Source organism: Antennarius striatus, chromosome 3 (assembly GCF_040054535.1).
Source record: "Antennarius striatus isolate MH-2024 chromosome 3, ASM4005453v1, whole genome shotgun sequence".
NCBI classification, from domain to species: Eukaryota; Metazoa; Chordata; class Actinopteri; order Lophiiformes; family Antennariidae; genus Antennarius; species Antennarius striatus.
The window spans coordinates 12,009,705-12,028,248 of record NC_090778.1 but is presented as its reverse complement, the minus strand read 5'-3'; the positions used below and the strand labels follow the sequence as shown (position 1 = coordinate 12,028,248).

General features: G+C 40.4%; 1 protein-coding gene across 1 annotated transcript; it reads left to right on the top strand.

The window, feature by feature from the left end:
* Window positions 1–1,105: 1,105 nt before the first annotated feature.
* Window positions 1,106–16,736, top strand: scarb2a (scavenger receptor class B, member 2a). Its single transcript, XM_068310878.1, has 13 exons — window positions 1,106–1,534; window positions 6,143–6,300; window positions 6,495–6,642; window positions 6,775–6,969; window positions 7,817–7,908; window positions 8,625–8,744; window positions 9,105–9,283; window positions 10,468–10,586; window positions 11,738–11,811; window positions 11,903–11,954; window positions 12,040–12,192; window positions 12,911–12,958; window positions 13,228–16,736. The coding sequence occupies exons 1-13, from the start codon at window positions 1,412–1,414 to the stop codon at window positions 13,357–13,359; spliced, it is 1,593 nt and encodes a 530-aa protein (XP_068166979.1). The 5' UTR covers window positions 1,106–1,411; the 3' UTR covers window positions 13,360–16,736.
* The last annotated feature ends 1,808 nt before the right edge of the window (window positions 16,737–18,544 follow it).

Below are 18,544 nucleotides of genomic sequence, written 5' to 3'. Positions count from 1 at the left end.
ATCCATGTTATTGAATAATTGTTTTCATAGAATTACTTGATCAGCATGAATCCAGTGGAAAAAATATCTTTATGACTAAAAGATCCATTGCAGTACAGGAACTGTCAAACACAACGTCCTCCTGTCTTCTATTTTCATAATTGTCCTTTATGTAGAGGACTTTCTACACTCCGTAGTTTGTATATTCATCGATATTTACTTTATATCGTCCACTTTTATTCTTTTAATTCCACAAAATTACACTTGGTACAAGAACCTGCAGCAGCCCTTCAACATCCACGCTCTGCCTCGTGAAGAGCATCACGCCATTCCTCCTTTAATAAGGCCCCGCCCAGAAATCAGTCGATCAAATTCATAGTCGTACTCAACGGCGTCTGACCAATCATCGCGCTAGGGGGTGGTCTCGAGATGGTGGTCCGTGATGGCAGTAGCCAATGAGCGTTCGAGTTGGTCGAACAAAGGCTTTCGCGTCAACGATCGTTGGTCGCTTGAATGGCGCATTATTCATGTCCAGCTGCTCTTATTTAAGGTGACGCGATAAGGCGAGATACCGGCATCCTTATAAAGAGGACAGAATTCCGCCGCACTGGCATTTGCTGTTCTCATGGCGACAGACGCATGATGTGTTAGCATTGTTGTTACAGTGACACGAATAATATCCCCTCACATGAGCATCAGAACAGCCCCATAAACTCATTCAAGGGGGGGGGGGACACTCCACGAGCGCGTCACGTATGAGACCACGCTGCTGCTCCAGCGGCTCCACTCACGGTTCTCACCTTTCTGATTCTTTTATCACAAACCAATACATGCAAGTGGCTTCAAATGTGATCAGAACTAAACTAGTAGCGTTATAGCTACACCTCAACCACTAATAGAAAATGACAAAAAAAAAGATGCGTGTAAAGGTTCCCAAAATTAAAACGTTAAAACAAAAACGTGTCCTATTCTAATCCTATAATGTTTGCAAGAAAAGGCCATGTCTTGTCTTTTTGATGAACTTCTACACACGCACCGCCCCTGCATCCTCCCCAGGAGGACGCTTTTCGCCTGACCGAGTCCATTAATGCGTAAAGGGAGGGGAGGGGGTGTCAGCTCCTCTACGCCCCGACGTGCTGAGAGCTGCTGTTTCACTTGTACACACCGCTACCGAGCTGCTCGGTCCGACCCGGTCCTCCTCCCCAGGTCCCAGGTTTCTCTCTGGTCCGGCTGCTAGATTGAAAAGTGCCAATCATTTTTTGGTACAATTATTTTTGCCCTCAGCCTCCCAGAAGAAATCGCTCCTGAGCTTTGAAAAGGAAGTCCAAAACCCCGCTTTTTAGTCGCTTTGTGTTTTACGGGGTAAAAAAAAAAAAATCGACTTCTTTCAAGTTTTAGGGAGTAAAGATAGAACCGACTTCAGTGAAGTACCATGACTCGGAGATCTTGTGCCATTTACGCCACCGGGATCGTGTGCGCTCACCTCCTGATCGTGGGGATCGCCCTGCTGGTGGCTCAAGTCTTCCAAACAATGATTCATGACCGGCTTAAAAAGGTGAGTCGTTTTGTGCCCCACGTCAAGCTGTCTGAGGTTCTGGTGGTTCTCTTTGCGGTCACACTTCAGCTGTTGAAACGGGTTGTCCTCCGCTCCATCCGCAGTGGACACTTCATGCGCATCCAGCACCTCTCCGGGTCATCGGTGGGTTCGTTGTAATTGTCTTCATTTGTTTTCATTGTTTAGGTCATTTGTGATAAGTGTTCAGGAACAGTCTGCACGAATTCTCGTGATCCGAGCTTATGCACCTTTCAAGTTCCATGACATGACGTGACATGACATAGCTGTACACCAGACCTGCATTAAGACAGATGATTACCAGCTTGCGGACTCAAAACACCTGCAATTCTTATAAACTTCCCCACCGACTGCCTAAATCCGCGGTGGATCTCAAAGTTGACTCGATCAGGACCTCTTCTGATTTATGTTAAATGTCCTCATTTCAAACCTAATGGATCTCCAGCGTTGAGACATTATTCCCACTTCAAAGAAGTTGAACTGGCCAGAACAGAGGGATGAAGGCATCATGTCATTCCTCCAGACTGATGCTGTAACACTTTATGTTCACCTGTGTGTGTGTGTGTGTGTGTGTGTGTGTGTGTGTGTGTGTGTGTGTGTGTGTGTGTGTGTGTGTGTGTGTGTGTGTGTGTGTGTGTGTGTGTGATCCGGGGGCCCGGTTCTGTTGGTACTGCTGTCATAGCTTCTTCTCCTTCCAGCTTTTCCCTTCAGGGGTCACCACAGTGAATCAGTTGCCTCCATCTAACCCTGTCTTCTGCATCCTCTTCTCTCGCACCAACTACAGTACCTTTGTGTCCTCTTTCACTACATCCAGACTTCTTAAAGGTTGTCTGTTCTAGGGGGTGATAACAGTAGAAATGTCAGGCTGCAGGGACATGGCGGGTAGGGGGGAGGTGTCCGAGTCTTGGGGAATGGGGGGAAGGGAGAGAGTGGACAGAAGAGTCGTGGACTTACAGCAAGTTTCACATGGTGTAGAAAAAAGAATCAATGAGCAGATAAAGTGTGTTTGTTTGGCTCATTTGTCCTTATAGAGTCTGTCTTGCAGAGATAGATCACAGGTCTGAGAATAGAGGGTGTAGATCTGTCCTATATGTGCTGATCTTGTTGTCCAAATTAGTTTTAATTAACGTTGATGTGCTTTTCGAGTTCTTTCCATGAATTCTGATTAAAAGCAAATCCACACTCACACTCCTGCAATATTTTCGTTTGTTATATTTGTGCTGGAGCGTACTGAGGATCACTTCTTATCCGTTTTGATTTGAAATTAGAGAAATGAAAAGAACATATAAAACTGCTTTTTTTCCTGAGGATTGGTGGGTCATCAGTGAGTCAAACTGAACTTGATCGTTTCTGCTTTTTACTGTGGGGGTAACCAGTCAACAAACATTCTGTCCCACCCTGCAGACGCTTTAAGAATACTTCACATTCCAGTCAACGGACATCCATGTTGGATCCTCTGGGCAATTCATAATCCCCCTGCTTCTTAACAAGTGTAATTTATTTAATAAGTAGAAGAAAAGCTCAGCTTGTTATTTGTCCAAGTATGTCACTGGCAAACAGCTTCATTACTAACACAGATTTTACTCCTCCTTGTATCAAATTAAGGTCCGGGCCAAATTTTTTTCTCATTCCAAATCACAGCAGTATCCCAAATTAAAAGTGTTGGTGTAAGTTCGTCAGCAGGGGACCTAATTCTGATGCTGCTGACGATTACATGGCTTGACAGCAAGACTAAAGCTCTTTCGCTGCAGTCTTCCTGATGAATTAGGTGGGCCAGACATGCTGAATTGACTCCAAACGTCTAATCTGATGCTTGAATTTGGCTCCTTCTTAATAATGATATTTTGCCGAGTTGTTTGGGACAAGTTAAAAGCTCCTTGCAGGACGCCGCCTCTGGGTGTAAAGGGAGGAGACTGCAAAAGCTCCGTGAGGAATTTGACAGATTCTTAGCCTGGAGGGCATGATTTTCGCCTTGTTTTTCTCACGTCGGCCTATCATGAGTAGCTTTGCTCAGAGAAGGGAGGTAGAAAGTAGAAAGAAACACCTACTCCTGCCACTCCTCTCCACCCTGTGTGTAAGAGGAGACTTTTCAAGGTAGCGTGACGGAGACTCAAGCGATCGAGAACAAGGTCGTTTTGGTAGAACACAGTATGTTTTATCTCAAAATGTGGAAATGACTCACAGCTGAAATGCTGATTCTTCAACACTGGAGGCACTGGATCAAGAATTTTCTTTTTTTGATTATAGCTTTTTTCTTCTGACCATTTTAAAAAAGCTGTTAACCCAGCCTTAGTCAGTTATTTGACTAAGGCTGGGTGCAGATTATCTGACTGTCTTTTGTGCCCTTCACCCTTGATCAACTCAATATTTTGATTTCGCTGATAACTCCCTACTTTGTCACTCACACCATTTTTGTTACAGATCAAGGTTTTTCCTGGAAGATAAATGATGTTTGAATAACTGTAATGAAGGTCTTTCATTAAAGGTTTTTAAATACAGGCGATTCAGACACATGTCAGTCTTTAGGTGAAAGGTCAAGCAAAAAGCCCGTCTCAAAAACAGATTAGGCAACTTCATCTAGCCTGTCTATGGTTCCCTGGATCACATGTTTCTTTTGATCAACACTCAGCAGAGAACAACTACTTAAATGCTTAAAATTGTGATCGTGTCTGTTTTGGTCTCACAAAACAAGATATTTGGACTCTTTGATATATGAGTTCATATTTCTCCCTTTTTGTAGATTGTATCTCCTGAACTATCAAAAGGTGCTGGGAAAAATAGTAATTTAAAGGATAGTGGAAATAATAGTTACAGTGAAAATAATAGTTACTAGCAGCCCCTAAATGCTCAAATAATTCTTGTAATATTTCAAAAATGACACAAGATGAGGTGTAATTCACAACTCTAGATGAACCACCTTCCCTTTATCAGCAGTGTGTTTGAGTTTTAACTTTCTGCTTGGTTTAACCACCTTCTTATTGAGACTATCATAACCCCATCTGAGGTCAGTTTCAGGTCTTCTCCAGGTAGCAAAGGAGACGTGTTGCAACAGAACATGGGAAACAATGCTATAGAGCAAAACATGCTTGAAGATTGGAAATTAAAACCCAAACAGGAAGTTTCCACACACACCCTAAGCTATATTTTCTCAACAGCGAGTGCTTTTGACAGCAGAAGACAATGTAAAGCCTTTTGACGGCACCCCGCTGTACTTGGGAGAGACGCTTTTCAGGAACTGGGTCATTTCGCCCTCCCAAACTTTAAAAATACACCTCCAAGAATTGAAAAATAATCTTCCTGGCTCTCATGCACCTTCAGTCAACAAAACACTTGTTGTGTCATACGGTTGTATGGTCCGATTAAAGGTTACTGTTGCACATGTTTAGACACATTGCAACTAAACTTGCGTTGGACTTTTACTACTGACAGCAGTTTTCAGAGTTGCTTCTTCACACATTAAATCACGGTCATGTTCCACCTCGTGTTGGACTGGCTTGTATGTCACCCTTCTCCTAATTCAGTTTGCTAATCCCATGGAGCCGCTGTACATTCTTATTATTGCAACACTGATGTACTGACTAGTGGAGTCAGTCAGATTCATGCCCATGTAAAGACTAAGTGAAGAAAGTCCTGCATTTTCTTTCAGAAATAAAGGAGATTTTTTCTGCTTTTTTGAGGTCTAGGCCCAAAGCTATCCTTGTATGTTCTTGCAGAACATGTCATGTTCTGTCCCAGATGGCAGTCATTTAGAATGATGGGCACTTCGGATAGAACAACTCACATTTCAGCACTTTGAAAGAAGAATTCTAATTGAAAACGCTGTACAATTTGAATTTGTATATACACTGCTCAAAAAAAATTAGAGGAACACTTCAAAAACACATCACATTTATACAGGGGAAAAAGGATCTTGAATATCTTTCTTGATAATAAGTAGGTGATGTATTAGTATCAAAATGATACCACATACTTTGATAGAAATGAAAATGATCACCTGATACAAGGGGGATATCAAAGACACCCCCCCCAAAAAAAAGTTTTAAAAAATGATGCAGATGACTGATCCATTTTGCCAAATTGTCATTGTAGCAACTCAAAATGATTCATTCTCCAGGAACTCCTTTCATACTTTAGCCACATTAGGCATTGTCATGGATCAGGAGGAACCCAGGTCCCACTGCACCAGTGTAGGTTCTGACAAAGGGCCCAAGGATTTCATCCCAATAGCAGTCAGGGTGCGAGGTACTGCACCATGTTATCCAGAGATGTTTATCCAAGCCAAATGAAAAACTACAGCAGTAGAAAGTCACTCAGTAAAAATCAGCCAAAAGAGATGAGGAGGAAAAAACAGCATCAGTGGCCTCAACCTGGAAAACCATTCCTGTTTTGGTGGCCGTCTCATTTTTGGCCCCCGATGCACCTGTTGTTGCTTTCATTAACAACAAAGCAACTGAAACTGATAACTCCTTCTGCTACTTAACTGACCAGGTCAATATCCCAGAAGTTTGACTGATAGGTTGCTATACTCTGATTTTAAAAAAATCCTCTAATTTTTTTTAAGCAATGTCTTTTTAAATCTTTTTTCTACAGGAAATTACTTTGTCAGAGACCAGCAGAGTGTTTGAGTCATGGAAGAATCCACCCCCGCCTGTTTACATGGAGTATTATTTCTTCAATGTGACTAATCCTCAAGAGTTCTTGTCAGGTGGAAAGGCAGCTGTTAAACAGATTGGACCTTATACCTACAGGTAGGTTTGACAAACGAGCCTGAAAATCTTTGGCTGTAAATGCTTGTAATAAAACAAAATGATGGCAAAGAGAAATGAGCACATTGTTAAACATGTTCCCTTGAAACCTTTTTGCAGCTAAGAGATTATTTGCAGTGTGAAATCAAACCAAAGAACGTCTGAACTAACTTGACCATTTTCTTCTCTGAAAACAGGGAGTATCGACCAAGGGAAAATGTGACTTTCCTCGAGAATGGCACCAAGATTTATGCCCTCAACCCCAAAACATTTGTGTTTGTGCCTGAGAAGTCAGTAGGTGACCCTGAAGTCGACATTGTCAGGACAGTCAACATCCCATTTGTGGTAAGATGTGTGTCTATGACCTTCACTCAGCTGTACTTTTACTTAATGATGTCACTTGTATATAACTAAAGGCCCCATGTATTTATTATTAGCGTGATGTGAACTAGTCTCTCCACTGTCTTCTGTCCTCAGGCCGTGATGAATCAGCTGAGCACCTACTCCTTCTTACTGCGAACATTAGTTTCTATGTTCGTGAAAAATATGGGTGTCGAGATATTCATCACCCCCACTGTCCACGAAGTTTTGTGGGGCTTCAAAGACCCACTTTTGACAAAGGTCCATAGCTTGAAGCCTGACGTTGATGAATATTTTGGGCTGATGTGGAAGGTAGGCTTTTTGGCATTCATGCTGTATTTTTAGATGCAAGATGAATGTTATTTTAGTCCCAAAACCTTAAATCTGTTACACAACGTTCTATCTGGAGTGACTGAGACAGACTGGAAGTGTCTGTGATGATGTCACGTTAGAGAAGTGATATCGGCCATATGCTGAGAGAAGACGTTTATACTTCCTCTTTAGGGCAAATTCTGCATGCTGTGTGATGAGTTCAGCCTTGTGACCAGAGTTTAGTATCGGATAACTTCAGACTTTTGGTCTATTAACACATTAGTTGATGGATAAAAATTGAATTATTTGGTAATTGATTCAAGTAATTATGAGAAAATGTCACCATTTTCAACCTTAAATAACGCGAATTAGGGGATTTTCTCTTATGTGATATTAAATTTAATATCTGTGGTATCTGGACTGTTGACTGGATGAAATAAGTAGTAAATTGATATTTTTCACTACTTGATGACATTCAATAGACTATCAGTCAATTACGTATTCTCAAATAGTTAGAATGCTTATTCAAAAATTGTAAGTTGCTGCACAAAAAATGAAGAAAACCCAATAAAATATCAGTCGTTTTTCTGTAGGTCCCAGAGTTTATATTTAAGTGCCTAACAATCAAACCAATGTTTGTTTGTTTGAACTACATCAGTAATGGAAGATAAAAAACAATCTAAAACTATTTTACTGGGCATGTGAATGCCATTCACAAGGTAATATTTGTGTCATCATTGCCGAAGTTTTTTGTCAGCAGTCTTAAACATTGTTGTTTTATCGAACTCTGAACTGTGATCCATCACTGAAATCTTGCCTGAACCCGTTTCATCTTGGTTTTCCACAGAAAAATGGAACTCATGAGGGAGAGTTTGTGTTCCACACTGGTGAGAAGAACTACATGGATTATGGCAAGATCGACACATGGAATGGCCTGAGGTAAAGATCAGGCAATGTCAAGTGTCTCTGAACTTGTTTCCAGTTTATATTTATCACAGTATTTACCTTGTTACTCATCTTGGATAGAAAACCCCAGAGGAAAGCTTTGCTCCCGGTTTTTAGGTAGAACATGATTGCTAAATGAATGTTTGAATAACCAAAGTGACTTTGCACTTTGAATATGTTCAGGATGTGTTTGTGTTTGGCTGGTCCAGTGAGTTTTCACATCTGTTACTTATAAAGTATCAGCACAGTCGTGTAAAGCATGTACTAAAGAAAAAACACAGCACTTAAAAAATATAAAGACTAAAGTGAAATTAATCAACAATGTGTAAATAACATTCTATTTTGGATGTGTGGCTTGATGTTGCACCTATTTTACCTACATGAACTCATACAGTGGTTTCAAACCTGTGGGTCTCATCCCTTTCGAAAAATCTCTTGAATCTGTACTGAATCTTTTTCAAATTTTGGATGTATTTTTCTGTTGAAGCGTGAAACCCAATTCTCTGCAACTGCAAAGTGTAGCCGACTCAATTAGATTTTCAAGCCGTTTGTTAAACTCACATTGTTAAAGATTAAACGAGAAGTTCATCATAAACTGCTTGGGGTGTTTTTATGCAGTGGAATAAAAGTAAAATATTTAAGCAGAGTACAACTATGAATAAAGAAAATATTAAATGATACCATCTTCTTGTTTTCTTTTCAACCAATAGTAAGATGTCCTGGTGGTCTTCCAACCAGAGCAACATGATCAACGGCACGGACGGAGCAGTGTTCCACCCTCTGATAAACAGGAAGGAGGTGCTCTACATCTTTGCCGCTGATCTCTGCAGGTATGCACATGTTGGTATTGTGTTTGTCAGTTTGTTTACACTCAAAGCAATCTGGCAAGGCGAGCATTACAACCTCAAGTGGCCTTCAAGTCGTTAAGGAGATTACACTTGATTCATACACAATATACTCACAAATACCGATAAGGGCTTGAGTGTGTGGTCATCACACTTTCTAATAAGACTGAGATAAACTCGAGACACAAGCGGTGAAGTCAAAGAACATTATATGGGAATAATCATTTTTTATTGCAGTCCTGACTGACTTGTGTGTCCTTTTTAATCCTTTCAGTCTTGCTTAATTTTGACCTTGAATTGGCATGAATTCCTAAAGGAGATGCTGTGTTTGTTTCCTCTCCTCAGGTCTATCCATCTGGCCTATGTGGAAGACGTGGAGGTGAAAGGCATCCAGGCGTACCGCTTCGCACCCCCGATGGATGTTCTGATGAGTCCCAAAGAAAACCCGACAAACGAAGGCTTCTGTGTTCCGGCTGGTCAGTGCCTCGGCACAGGAGTGCTTAAAGTCAGCGTTTGTCGAGAAGGTACGGGACTGCCCAGACACCCTCAGTTTGCTGCAGAGCGTGACCTACATCTGTTTGAATCCAAATAAACCCCCTGACACAATCCCCCCTCCCCTTATCGCAACCCCCCCCCCCACCCACCCACCAAGACTGTCCTTTCAGTTGGCAGCCATGTCCTCGGCTGGTGTCTGACATACCAACTGTGTGATCAATACACGGTCCAATGATTAACTGTGCCGACTGTGCAGAGGCCATTGGAGTGTTTTATGGTGGTCATTGAGTGGACAGTGATTTCTCTGATAAGAGCTCGACATGGTGTCACTGACAGACAGGCTGCTGTTACCACAGGATGTAGGCATTGTATAATCCACAAGTTAAACCATAATTATGTTAAATTGCCAAGAGACATGGATAAACTTGTAGCCAAAAACTTTTTTAAAAGCCTCAGTTTCCTTTGAATTGTTTCAGCTTTAGCAACAGTAGTGGTGGTGTCTCACATGTGGCAGAAAATAAATTATTAACTTATATAGACAGAAATATATTTATCTCCCCTCACTTTAACAGTGTGGAAGACCCAATAGCCGCCATTAGCTCAAAATGTTGTAGCAGTTTTACATGAAAGTTTAATCAGAGCTAGACATCAGGAATGGGAACAGGTGATTACATTTTGGCAGCAATCTGCCTGGTGGAAGAGGGAAGGCGTCTGTTACAGAGATTTATCCTGCACCAAAAGTTATGGCCAAGATCTAAGTTCATAATTGCATGGTGAAAGAACCTTTTGTATAGATGTTTGAATGAACAAAGGAATGTAACTTTTTGGAAGAGACTCTTTGGAGGGAATGATCTGCCTTCATTGAAGTCTTTCGCTTTTGTTATTTGAACTTCACGTTTTTAAATGCATCGCTTAATGAAGGTGTGTAGCTGACCAGTTGATTCAACAGCCAATAAAATAAATGTAAATAAACTTATAATTCCATTTAGTTTTATTATGAGGTATCGACAGATGTTGAAAGGGATGTTGAAGGCAAGCTGTGAAATGTTAAGAGTAATGTTTCCGCCAGTCATTACAGCTTGGCCTGAAGCAGTCACTGAATATGCTGTCAGCTGCACCCACTCACAACACCAGTAAACACCGGATAGTTCTTTTGTCTCACGTTTCTTGTCATCTCTCTAAACATGGGTTGTCCTCACTTGTTTTTTTCCAGGCGCCCCCATCGTCGTGTCTTTTCCCCACTTTTATCAAGCTGACCCAAAGTACATTAACGCTGTGGAGGGCCTCAACCCCAATAAGGAGGAACATGAGACATACCTGGACCTGCAGCCGGTAATGTTATTATTAATTACTTCCCACTTCAAAGCGGTGATGTATTGTAATTGTTAGTGTTTGTTTGATCGTCCATTCGTTCGTTAGTCCACCAAATATCTTTGCAATCGTTGCAGATAGAAAGATGAAACAAAAATTACATGACTCGGGCAGCAAAGGGGATGAAAATGAGATCATGGCATTGACCTTAAGAAAACTAGATCAAGGTCAAATTTCAACTTTAGCACTCTCAGAAACCAAATAAGATAGACGAGGGAGAATGCAGTGTGAGTAAATCCGTAGATCAAAGTTAATACTTTGATCTACCTATGCCCTAGCTTTGATACATGGTCAAAGCTAGTGCATAGCTTTGACGTACCCTGAAAGGTCAAAGCTATGCCCTTGTCAGGTACTACTTTCAGGGTACCCTGACCTACCCTTTGGGGGATGTTGTAGTCTGTGACTGCCTTGTTATCCCTGCAAACAACGGCATGAGCAGGAGTCTGTGTTGAACCTTAATCTTAGTTTATGGCTGCTTTTATCTAAATGAGAATTAGCTGTTATGTTTCTTGGTAATAACTATCCTTGTTTTTGTTTTCAGTTCATATTCATATCTGCACACATCACAGAACAAATTGCTTAACCTCAAGCTGTCTGTATGTGCAGCTGTCACAATAATCCAGGTTATTTTAATACTCTTTATGCAACGGTGCTTAACAGTGTTTTTCATTAATTTAGTATTATTCGAATTTGTAACATTTTCTATACACTATTTTAACTTTTACTATTATGAAAATAAGTGAAGAGTTAAAAACTACATGAAAACAAGAATCCACTTATAAAAATATTCAAAACATAACCTGCACACATGATAATTGCTTCTGCCTCAGTTAATATTCAATCTGATTTCAGCTTGAGACTGAATCTGTATTTCAATGAATGGATTTCTACTACAGTACTGTCATATTTCCTTATCAAGTTTCATTTACCTCATTTCCATACAGATAATAGGAAACATTAGTCATGTTTAGCTTTAATCTAGGTTCTAAATGGATATAAAACCAAACAGGTAAAGGAAGAAAAGTTTGAGAAAAAAGAGCAGACACATTTAAAATAATTTGTATAAAGTAAATTGAAAAGACCGAAAATGACGGTATTCTTTTTATTTTTAGACCACTGGTGTTCCAATTCGAGCCTGCAAGAGAGCGCAGCTGAATATCATCCTAAAGAGAGTCCCAGGCTTCCCGTAAGTGAAGCTTCAACATATTTGGATATTGTCACATTCTGTTGCCCAAATTTCACTGACCTCTGCACCTCTTCCTCTTCCCTCTGTGCAGAAGAACAAAATTCCTCAATGAGACTATTTTCCCTATCATGTTCGTCAATGAGGTGAGGATTTCATTTAATGCCGTCTGATTCAAACCTGTCCACAAGAGTGAAACTAAATCAAAAAAGTTCTCTCTCCCGAATATAGACGGCGACCATTGACGATGAGTCTGCGTCCCAGATGAAGACGCTGCTCCTCATAGTCACACTGGTGTCAAACTTCCCTGTGCTCATCGTGGGCATGGGCATCATCCTCCTGCTGGTGCTTGTCATCTTGTTCTGCAGAAGCCGCCAGAAGAAGGTAGGAACTGCCCCTGTAGCTGTAGACGAGTAGCATTAATCCAGTCAGTGCTGCCCGCTGACATTAGCTCACATACATGAGACACAGATAGTAGTCATTTGCCCCAGTAAATGCTGCTATCTCGAAGCCTCGCTGTTTTTTTTGCAATCTTATTATTTTCCTGAGTAGCAACAGGTTTAACCTCGAGCTACAAGCATGTTCACTAACACATTGCATGATTGGAGCGTAGCAGTCTGCATGAACAGCACAATTGTGGATCAACTGGTCTATTGTTTTCATGCTGAATGTTTCCTGATAGTTGGTGCGTCTATGGTAAAGAACGGGTATCTTTGTTCCCCGATGAGCTGCTGAGGTGCTGTCTCGTAACGAAGTGCTGAGAGTGATGTTGGGAACATGCTTGTCTCTTTATGTCAGGGTTATAGATCCGAACCGTAACTTTACTGAGCTCAGATTAGATCATATCAGTTGAGATCTTTGCAACATGTGAAAGAATTGTTGGATGTTAGAGTAAATGGAAAGAATCAATATCAATTCCATAGGGGTGTTGATCTTTCCATGTAACTCTCACAAGAAAGCCAAACATATTTGCCAAAGATTAGTTCTTTGGCTTAGCATTACGAAAACGTTAAAAATGCTTAATTGCAATGTGAATATGTTATATTAACCATGTTCTAATTTCAATTTTCTGTAACCCCCCTTTTTTCCTTTTCCGTTTTAGAATGAAGTAAAACGTATTGATTTTACTGAAGCTTTTCATTCTTTTGCTGTAAGTCTTAATTTTTGCCTTGTTTTAATTTATAATGTATGCATCAATTTGTGCTATCATTTGTAATTATTTTTCTGGGACATTCCATTTAAGTTCTCACCTCACAGTGTAATTTTCTTTATTTTTAAGTTGAGCTTATTTGTAATGTGCATATTTAGATCATTTATTTTTCTGTCATCATTTCATTCAAAACATTTTTTACCATTGGATTTGGATACATTTCCACTTTGGTCATTTGTACTAACATTGTCCATGCTCTTCCTGTTCAGACGGCTAAAGATGACACAGCCTACACTCAGGTCAGTGACAAACCCGATGATCCATCGCAGACGGCTTCCACCCAGCCGACAAGGAACGGCTCCTACATCGCCATGTCTCCAGTGGATGCCCAAAAATGTTGATCGAGAATCAAAAAATGTGGAGCTCAGGAAGTGGGGCTGAGGGAGCAGCACATGGGTGTTACATTACCACTGGTGGGGGTTTAGTCACACAGTGGGCTCATTTTCATTTATTATGGGAGGGTGGGGAGGACATGGGGTGAGACACAAGCTCCAGTAAATATATAGACGACAAAGACTTTGCTCATCCCCCTCAGCCCTCTTATGTCTGTCGATCCTCCCCGACTACCTGCTGAGCATGACCCTCACTGCCTGCCGTAGTGCAACACAAGCAAACCACCATGCTCTATATCTCATTTCTGTCTTGGTTGGCCTTAAAGATGACGGGACTCGGAATGGGCTTCAGAGGTCCATGGAGCAGAGCACTAGATATTCGCCTGAACAACAAAGGATGTCATTGTATCCTTGCTCTTTCTCTATCAGTGTTGCCTGAAGAGTACTTGAAGTCATCCATATTAAAAAAAACAAACAAACAAACAAACAGCAAAAAACAAATAAAAGGACAAATTTCTCTGATCGGTCAGATGATAGAAATGGTTTTGCTGAAGAAAATCTAGAATAAGAAAAAAACAAAATTGAATGAGCCAAACTAAAACGTTTTTGCCTTCTCTTCCTAAGATGAATACATGCATCCACATAACTGCACTGTCACAGTCAGATAATAGATGTGTGTGCACTTCTGTCTCACACTGTAGTGTCCTGTTTTAGATCTTCTATCTGCAGGCTTAGTGTAGTGCAACACCTGGAACACTTCTTATTTTGACGCCCACTCACCCCCTCTTAATTTCCTAATATCATTATCTTTATTATTTTTTTGTTACAGAACACTAGTTAGGAAAGCAGAAGTATTAAGCTACATTTTTTAGTCATTCATGGATGAGGAGATGACTAGGAATCAGGAACTGTAGCCTGACAAAGATGCACCTTTTCAGGCTCCATCACACTAAAAAGACAACAACAAAAAAACAGAATTCACCTGCTTTCTGCCTTACGAAAAAAAAAAATCAGTGTTTTTAATGTTCATTCATTGTTCTAGTTGGCTGTTAGCTATGTAAGGGGGGGAAAGCTGAGATTCTGACCAAATCCAGACTAAAGTCCTCACAGGTGGGCTTGAAGATTTTGCTCTTTCACATCTTTTGTTACCTACTAAAGAAAGCACAATTTGGATTGCCAAATTCAATCCTCACACAAAACTACCAGGTTTTTTGTCCTATTATCAAATATTTATGGCCGAACTGTCAAAGACACTGACAAGTGCTGTGTTTTGGGGGGGGTTTTGTAAGAAAAAGTGGAATCCCTGGGCTTCTGAGGAAGCCCTCTTCACCACCTGCCACTGTGCAGTTTGCCAAGTAGCTGAAGCCATTCAGGAAAGAACACAGCACACAGCACTTGAATCACTGTTCGTCTTACGTTTCACGTTGTCTCTTCATTATTTTGTCTGGCGTACTTGTCTCATCAGTGAACCCAGTGGGAAATTGCTATAAGATCACAATACTGTCAGAGAAAAATTCCAGGCACTTTCACTGGAAATTGTGCCCTGTGTATTTTCGTGTTTTTTTGTTGTTGCGTTATTCTTGTTTTGGCCATTTCAATGCCAGTGGTTCATATTTTAATTACATTTCAATGGTTAGTTTTCACCACGATGGCTGTTGGACATAACGGCAGACATCCACGCCTCTGTGCTGTTCACTCAGCACATTGAGTGTCTTCTTTGATATACTTTTGTATTTGTTACTGCTGCTAAAAATGCCATAACATATGGACTTATATTTGTATATGTGAATATTAGCCATACTGTGCTCCTATTCAAGTCGACTCACAAAGGCTTTTTTCTTCAAGTTCACTTCAAAGCTCTTGAAGGCTTTCTGTGTTGCCAACCCTTTTTACACCTGAGCACAAGATACAAAGCCAAAAGCTTTCTGCCAATTATTGGTATTAGCAGTTGTCACGTTTTTTCACACTATTAGCAGATGATCTGACCATATCAAATGCAAAGTTGGGGTTGTTATAGGAATAATAAACTTAGTTGGTTGGAGGTCTACAAATAAAGATGAGCCACTTCCACAAGACTGTCTAATAATGGTGTAGGAAGTCTGATGCTATGATTATTACCACGGTGGTGGAGTGCATTCCTCATAAGTTGAATCAATTCACTGGAGGCCTTTTTATAGGTATAAACCTTTTTAAAAAATCTTTACTTGAACATGAGTTGTTAAACTAGAGTCATGTGTGTTTGCATGTATGGTATCTGTTCAAACACGCGACTCGGCAATCACTCCTCCACTGTCTGACTTCAACTGCACTGACCTCGGAGTCCAGTATTTCAAACCCATTGGCTCATCCCAGCTTGACCAAAGATAACCCACCTGGACCTTCCCCAGTGCTGTGTTTGCTTTCCTCTCTGATAACATCCATACCACAAACCACCTACTATCCACTTTGAAAAAAGTGCCACCACTTACCTTACGTATTTGTGTGCAGTGTTGTAAATGGAATTCTGTATGTGCCTTTTTCATCAAGGCAATTGAAACAAAGGGATATTTTTAGAAGATGGTGGTTTAGTTGGTATCATTGTTAACCCAGTACAAAATCAAACATGAAAGGTATGCTCTTTGAGAGCAGATCTCAGTATTATATAAGACAAAGCAATACAGAACTGTATGAAATTAATTGTGGATGTTTTATAAGGGGCCACTACAGTATTTATGTCTCTTGCTTTTTTTTTTTCATTTTGGGTAGAAGTTTTTTATCAGTACAGTAAATTAGTCTTATTCAGTTGTATTCAACACATTTCGTTTTCAATCATTTCAAAATATGTTTTGAAAAAGGCACAAAATGGACTAGTATGCCACAATGGAATATGCCAGATTCCTGTAAATGTGTGTCAAGAGTGTTAAGTGTTTATTAAGAGTGTGTTAAGTGTGGTTGTTTTGGAATGAGAAACTGTATGGATTTGTGTTTGTGGAGCCACTTTGTGTCAAACTGGACTGATTTATACTGGAAGGCTGATGATCTGGATGACTGAATGAAGTAAAGCTTTGATGCTGTGTAGCCTGTCTAGATGAATGAAGCCCTCCTTCAGGGATGTGCACTACTGCCATGCCTTCCTCTTATATTTCCTTTTAAATAGGTTTTTGGTGTAAAAACCGCGTCTCCCCATTTCAATGTTCTGAAGTCATTAAAAAAAGTTTACTCTTAAGATGTACCAGTTTGTTTTGCTGCCGAAAATGACAATCCCATCTGTCATTTCAGGTGCAAAATGAATTTAACGTAATATACATTTTTAGTTTTGATAATTTACACTGCACAGATGTTTATACAGTGCTTTTGTAAACATTTCTAGTGTATTTGCAAAAAAAATAAAAGTTGCAAAATGCAAAGCTCAGAGGTTGTCTATTTTTTCGAAGTGTCAAATGAAAATATCATTTTGTGACAACGCTGCTGATTTTGAGGAACTTTAAACAATGATTTTTTTTTCATTATATAAATTCTATTTTTTACACAAACTGGAATCTAATATCAAGACTTGGTTTAATGTTTTAACTTGAATTCTTCCAAACCTGTCGTCAATTAAATTGAGGTTGTTTTCTTAAGGGATGGATTAGTGAATCTACTATATAAATATGAAAAATATAAACTAAAAATTCAGATGGAGAATTAAACCCAACGACAATCATTTTAATTCTACATATGTCGTGACATTTAACGGGACAAGTCATTTTGTGAGACAGTATTTTTAGTAATTTCTTTCAAGCAATCTGAAAAATAATAGAAATGTGCTCGGATTCCATTTTTACAGTAAGAAACCATAGAACATGTTAAACACTGCGTTTGTCTTCATTGTTTGACTTGAACAGACTTGCATTTCAATAAAAGCGTGGAAAATTTTATGAAAAATCTAAAACACTCTCCACTGGGTGAGGACTGAAACCCCTGTCAGTCCTGTCGTTGATCGTAACAACAGTCCTGGAGTCATTTTCTGGAGCTCCACTTTTGTTATGTAACAATTTTTATGTTCTTGTTTTATGTAAATCCCTTTAACATGCATTTACAAAAATGCTATTTAAATAAAAAAATTTAGATCTTAATGATAGGCTAAGATAACCGTTGACAATTTTGATTGAAGGAAGATTATCATGTTTCATTGTCTCCGGGGAAGACACAGAGGTTCATGTTGTCCCTTAACACCAGGAGGAAGGTTCTGGGTTCACAACCAAGGGTATAGAGTTTGGGTGTTCTCCTCCTGTCAGTGTGGAAGTTCTCCAGGTGCACCGGTTTTGGCCCACTGTCCAAAAACATGAAATATATTTCCTGTAAGTATTAATATGAATGTGTATTTGAACATGAACGGTTGTGCAGCATCCATGTTTTGACCCTGTGGTGACCTGGTGCTCTGTCCAGAGCGTACCTCCAGACGTCGTCCTGCTCCTGGACCGACTTCCTGCCATTGTCATCCTCTCTTGCCTTGATTGCTGTCACCTCGGTCTCATTTTCCCTTCTTCCTGGAGTATTTGCTCAGTGTGTCCTTTGCCCCCTTTTCTGTGCCAGTTTGCTTTAGTCTCTCATGTTTCAGCCTTTGTCTCAGTGTTTCAGATAGTTTGCTCAATTTTTGACTCTTCCTGCTTTTTTGGACTTTACCTTTTCCTTTGGATTGTTTGCCAGGAATCAGATTAGCTCTGTAACAAACCAGTTTTTGTTTACTGTAATAAGAGACTCTTCAAGTAACATCCTGTCTTTACTTGGCCACGCTTTCCATTTTGAATCTAGAGCTGCTACAGCTTTAACAAAACATTGATCAACAAGCCAGTGACTCTCAGTCTCTTTGGTCTTCGTCACATTTCAGATGTCATTTAAAGGTTTATATCAGTTATGAAGATCTTATTCCTGAGAAACGACCTCAGCCTCTTACTATTCTCACCATACATGCCATGAGGAGCGGCGGTGGCTCAGTGGTAGAGCGTGCTGTAGAGCGGGTCGTCCAATGTTTCAAAGATCGGCAGTTCGATTCCTGCTCCCGCCCAAAAAACACCTGCAGTGTGAGCTGACGGTGGGAGGTGTCAGCTCACCCTCCGGAGCACCTCACCCTCCGGAGCACTTCCAAGCCGCCCTTGAGCAATGCGTCGTCTCCCTTATAAGCTGCTCATATGGGCGCTTCACTAAGGAGCTACCCGCCACTCTACCTCCTCTG

Excerpts from the sequence above, each read along its gene's own strand:
- scarb2a (XM_068310878.1), top strand. The coding sequence starts at position 1,412 with ATGACTCGGAGATCTTGTGCCATTTACGCCACCGGGATCGTGTGCGCT. Across the intron at positions 6,301-6,494 it reads ATTGGACCTTATACCTACAG|GGAGTATCGACCAAGGGAAA; the intron begins GTAGGTTTGACA and ends CTCTGAAAACAG. Across the intron at positions 10,587-11,737 it reads CATACCTGGACCTGCAGCCG|ACCACTGGTGTTCCAATTCG; the intron begins GTAATGTTATTA and ends TTTTATTTTTAG.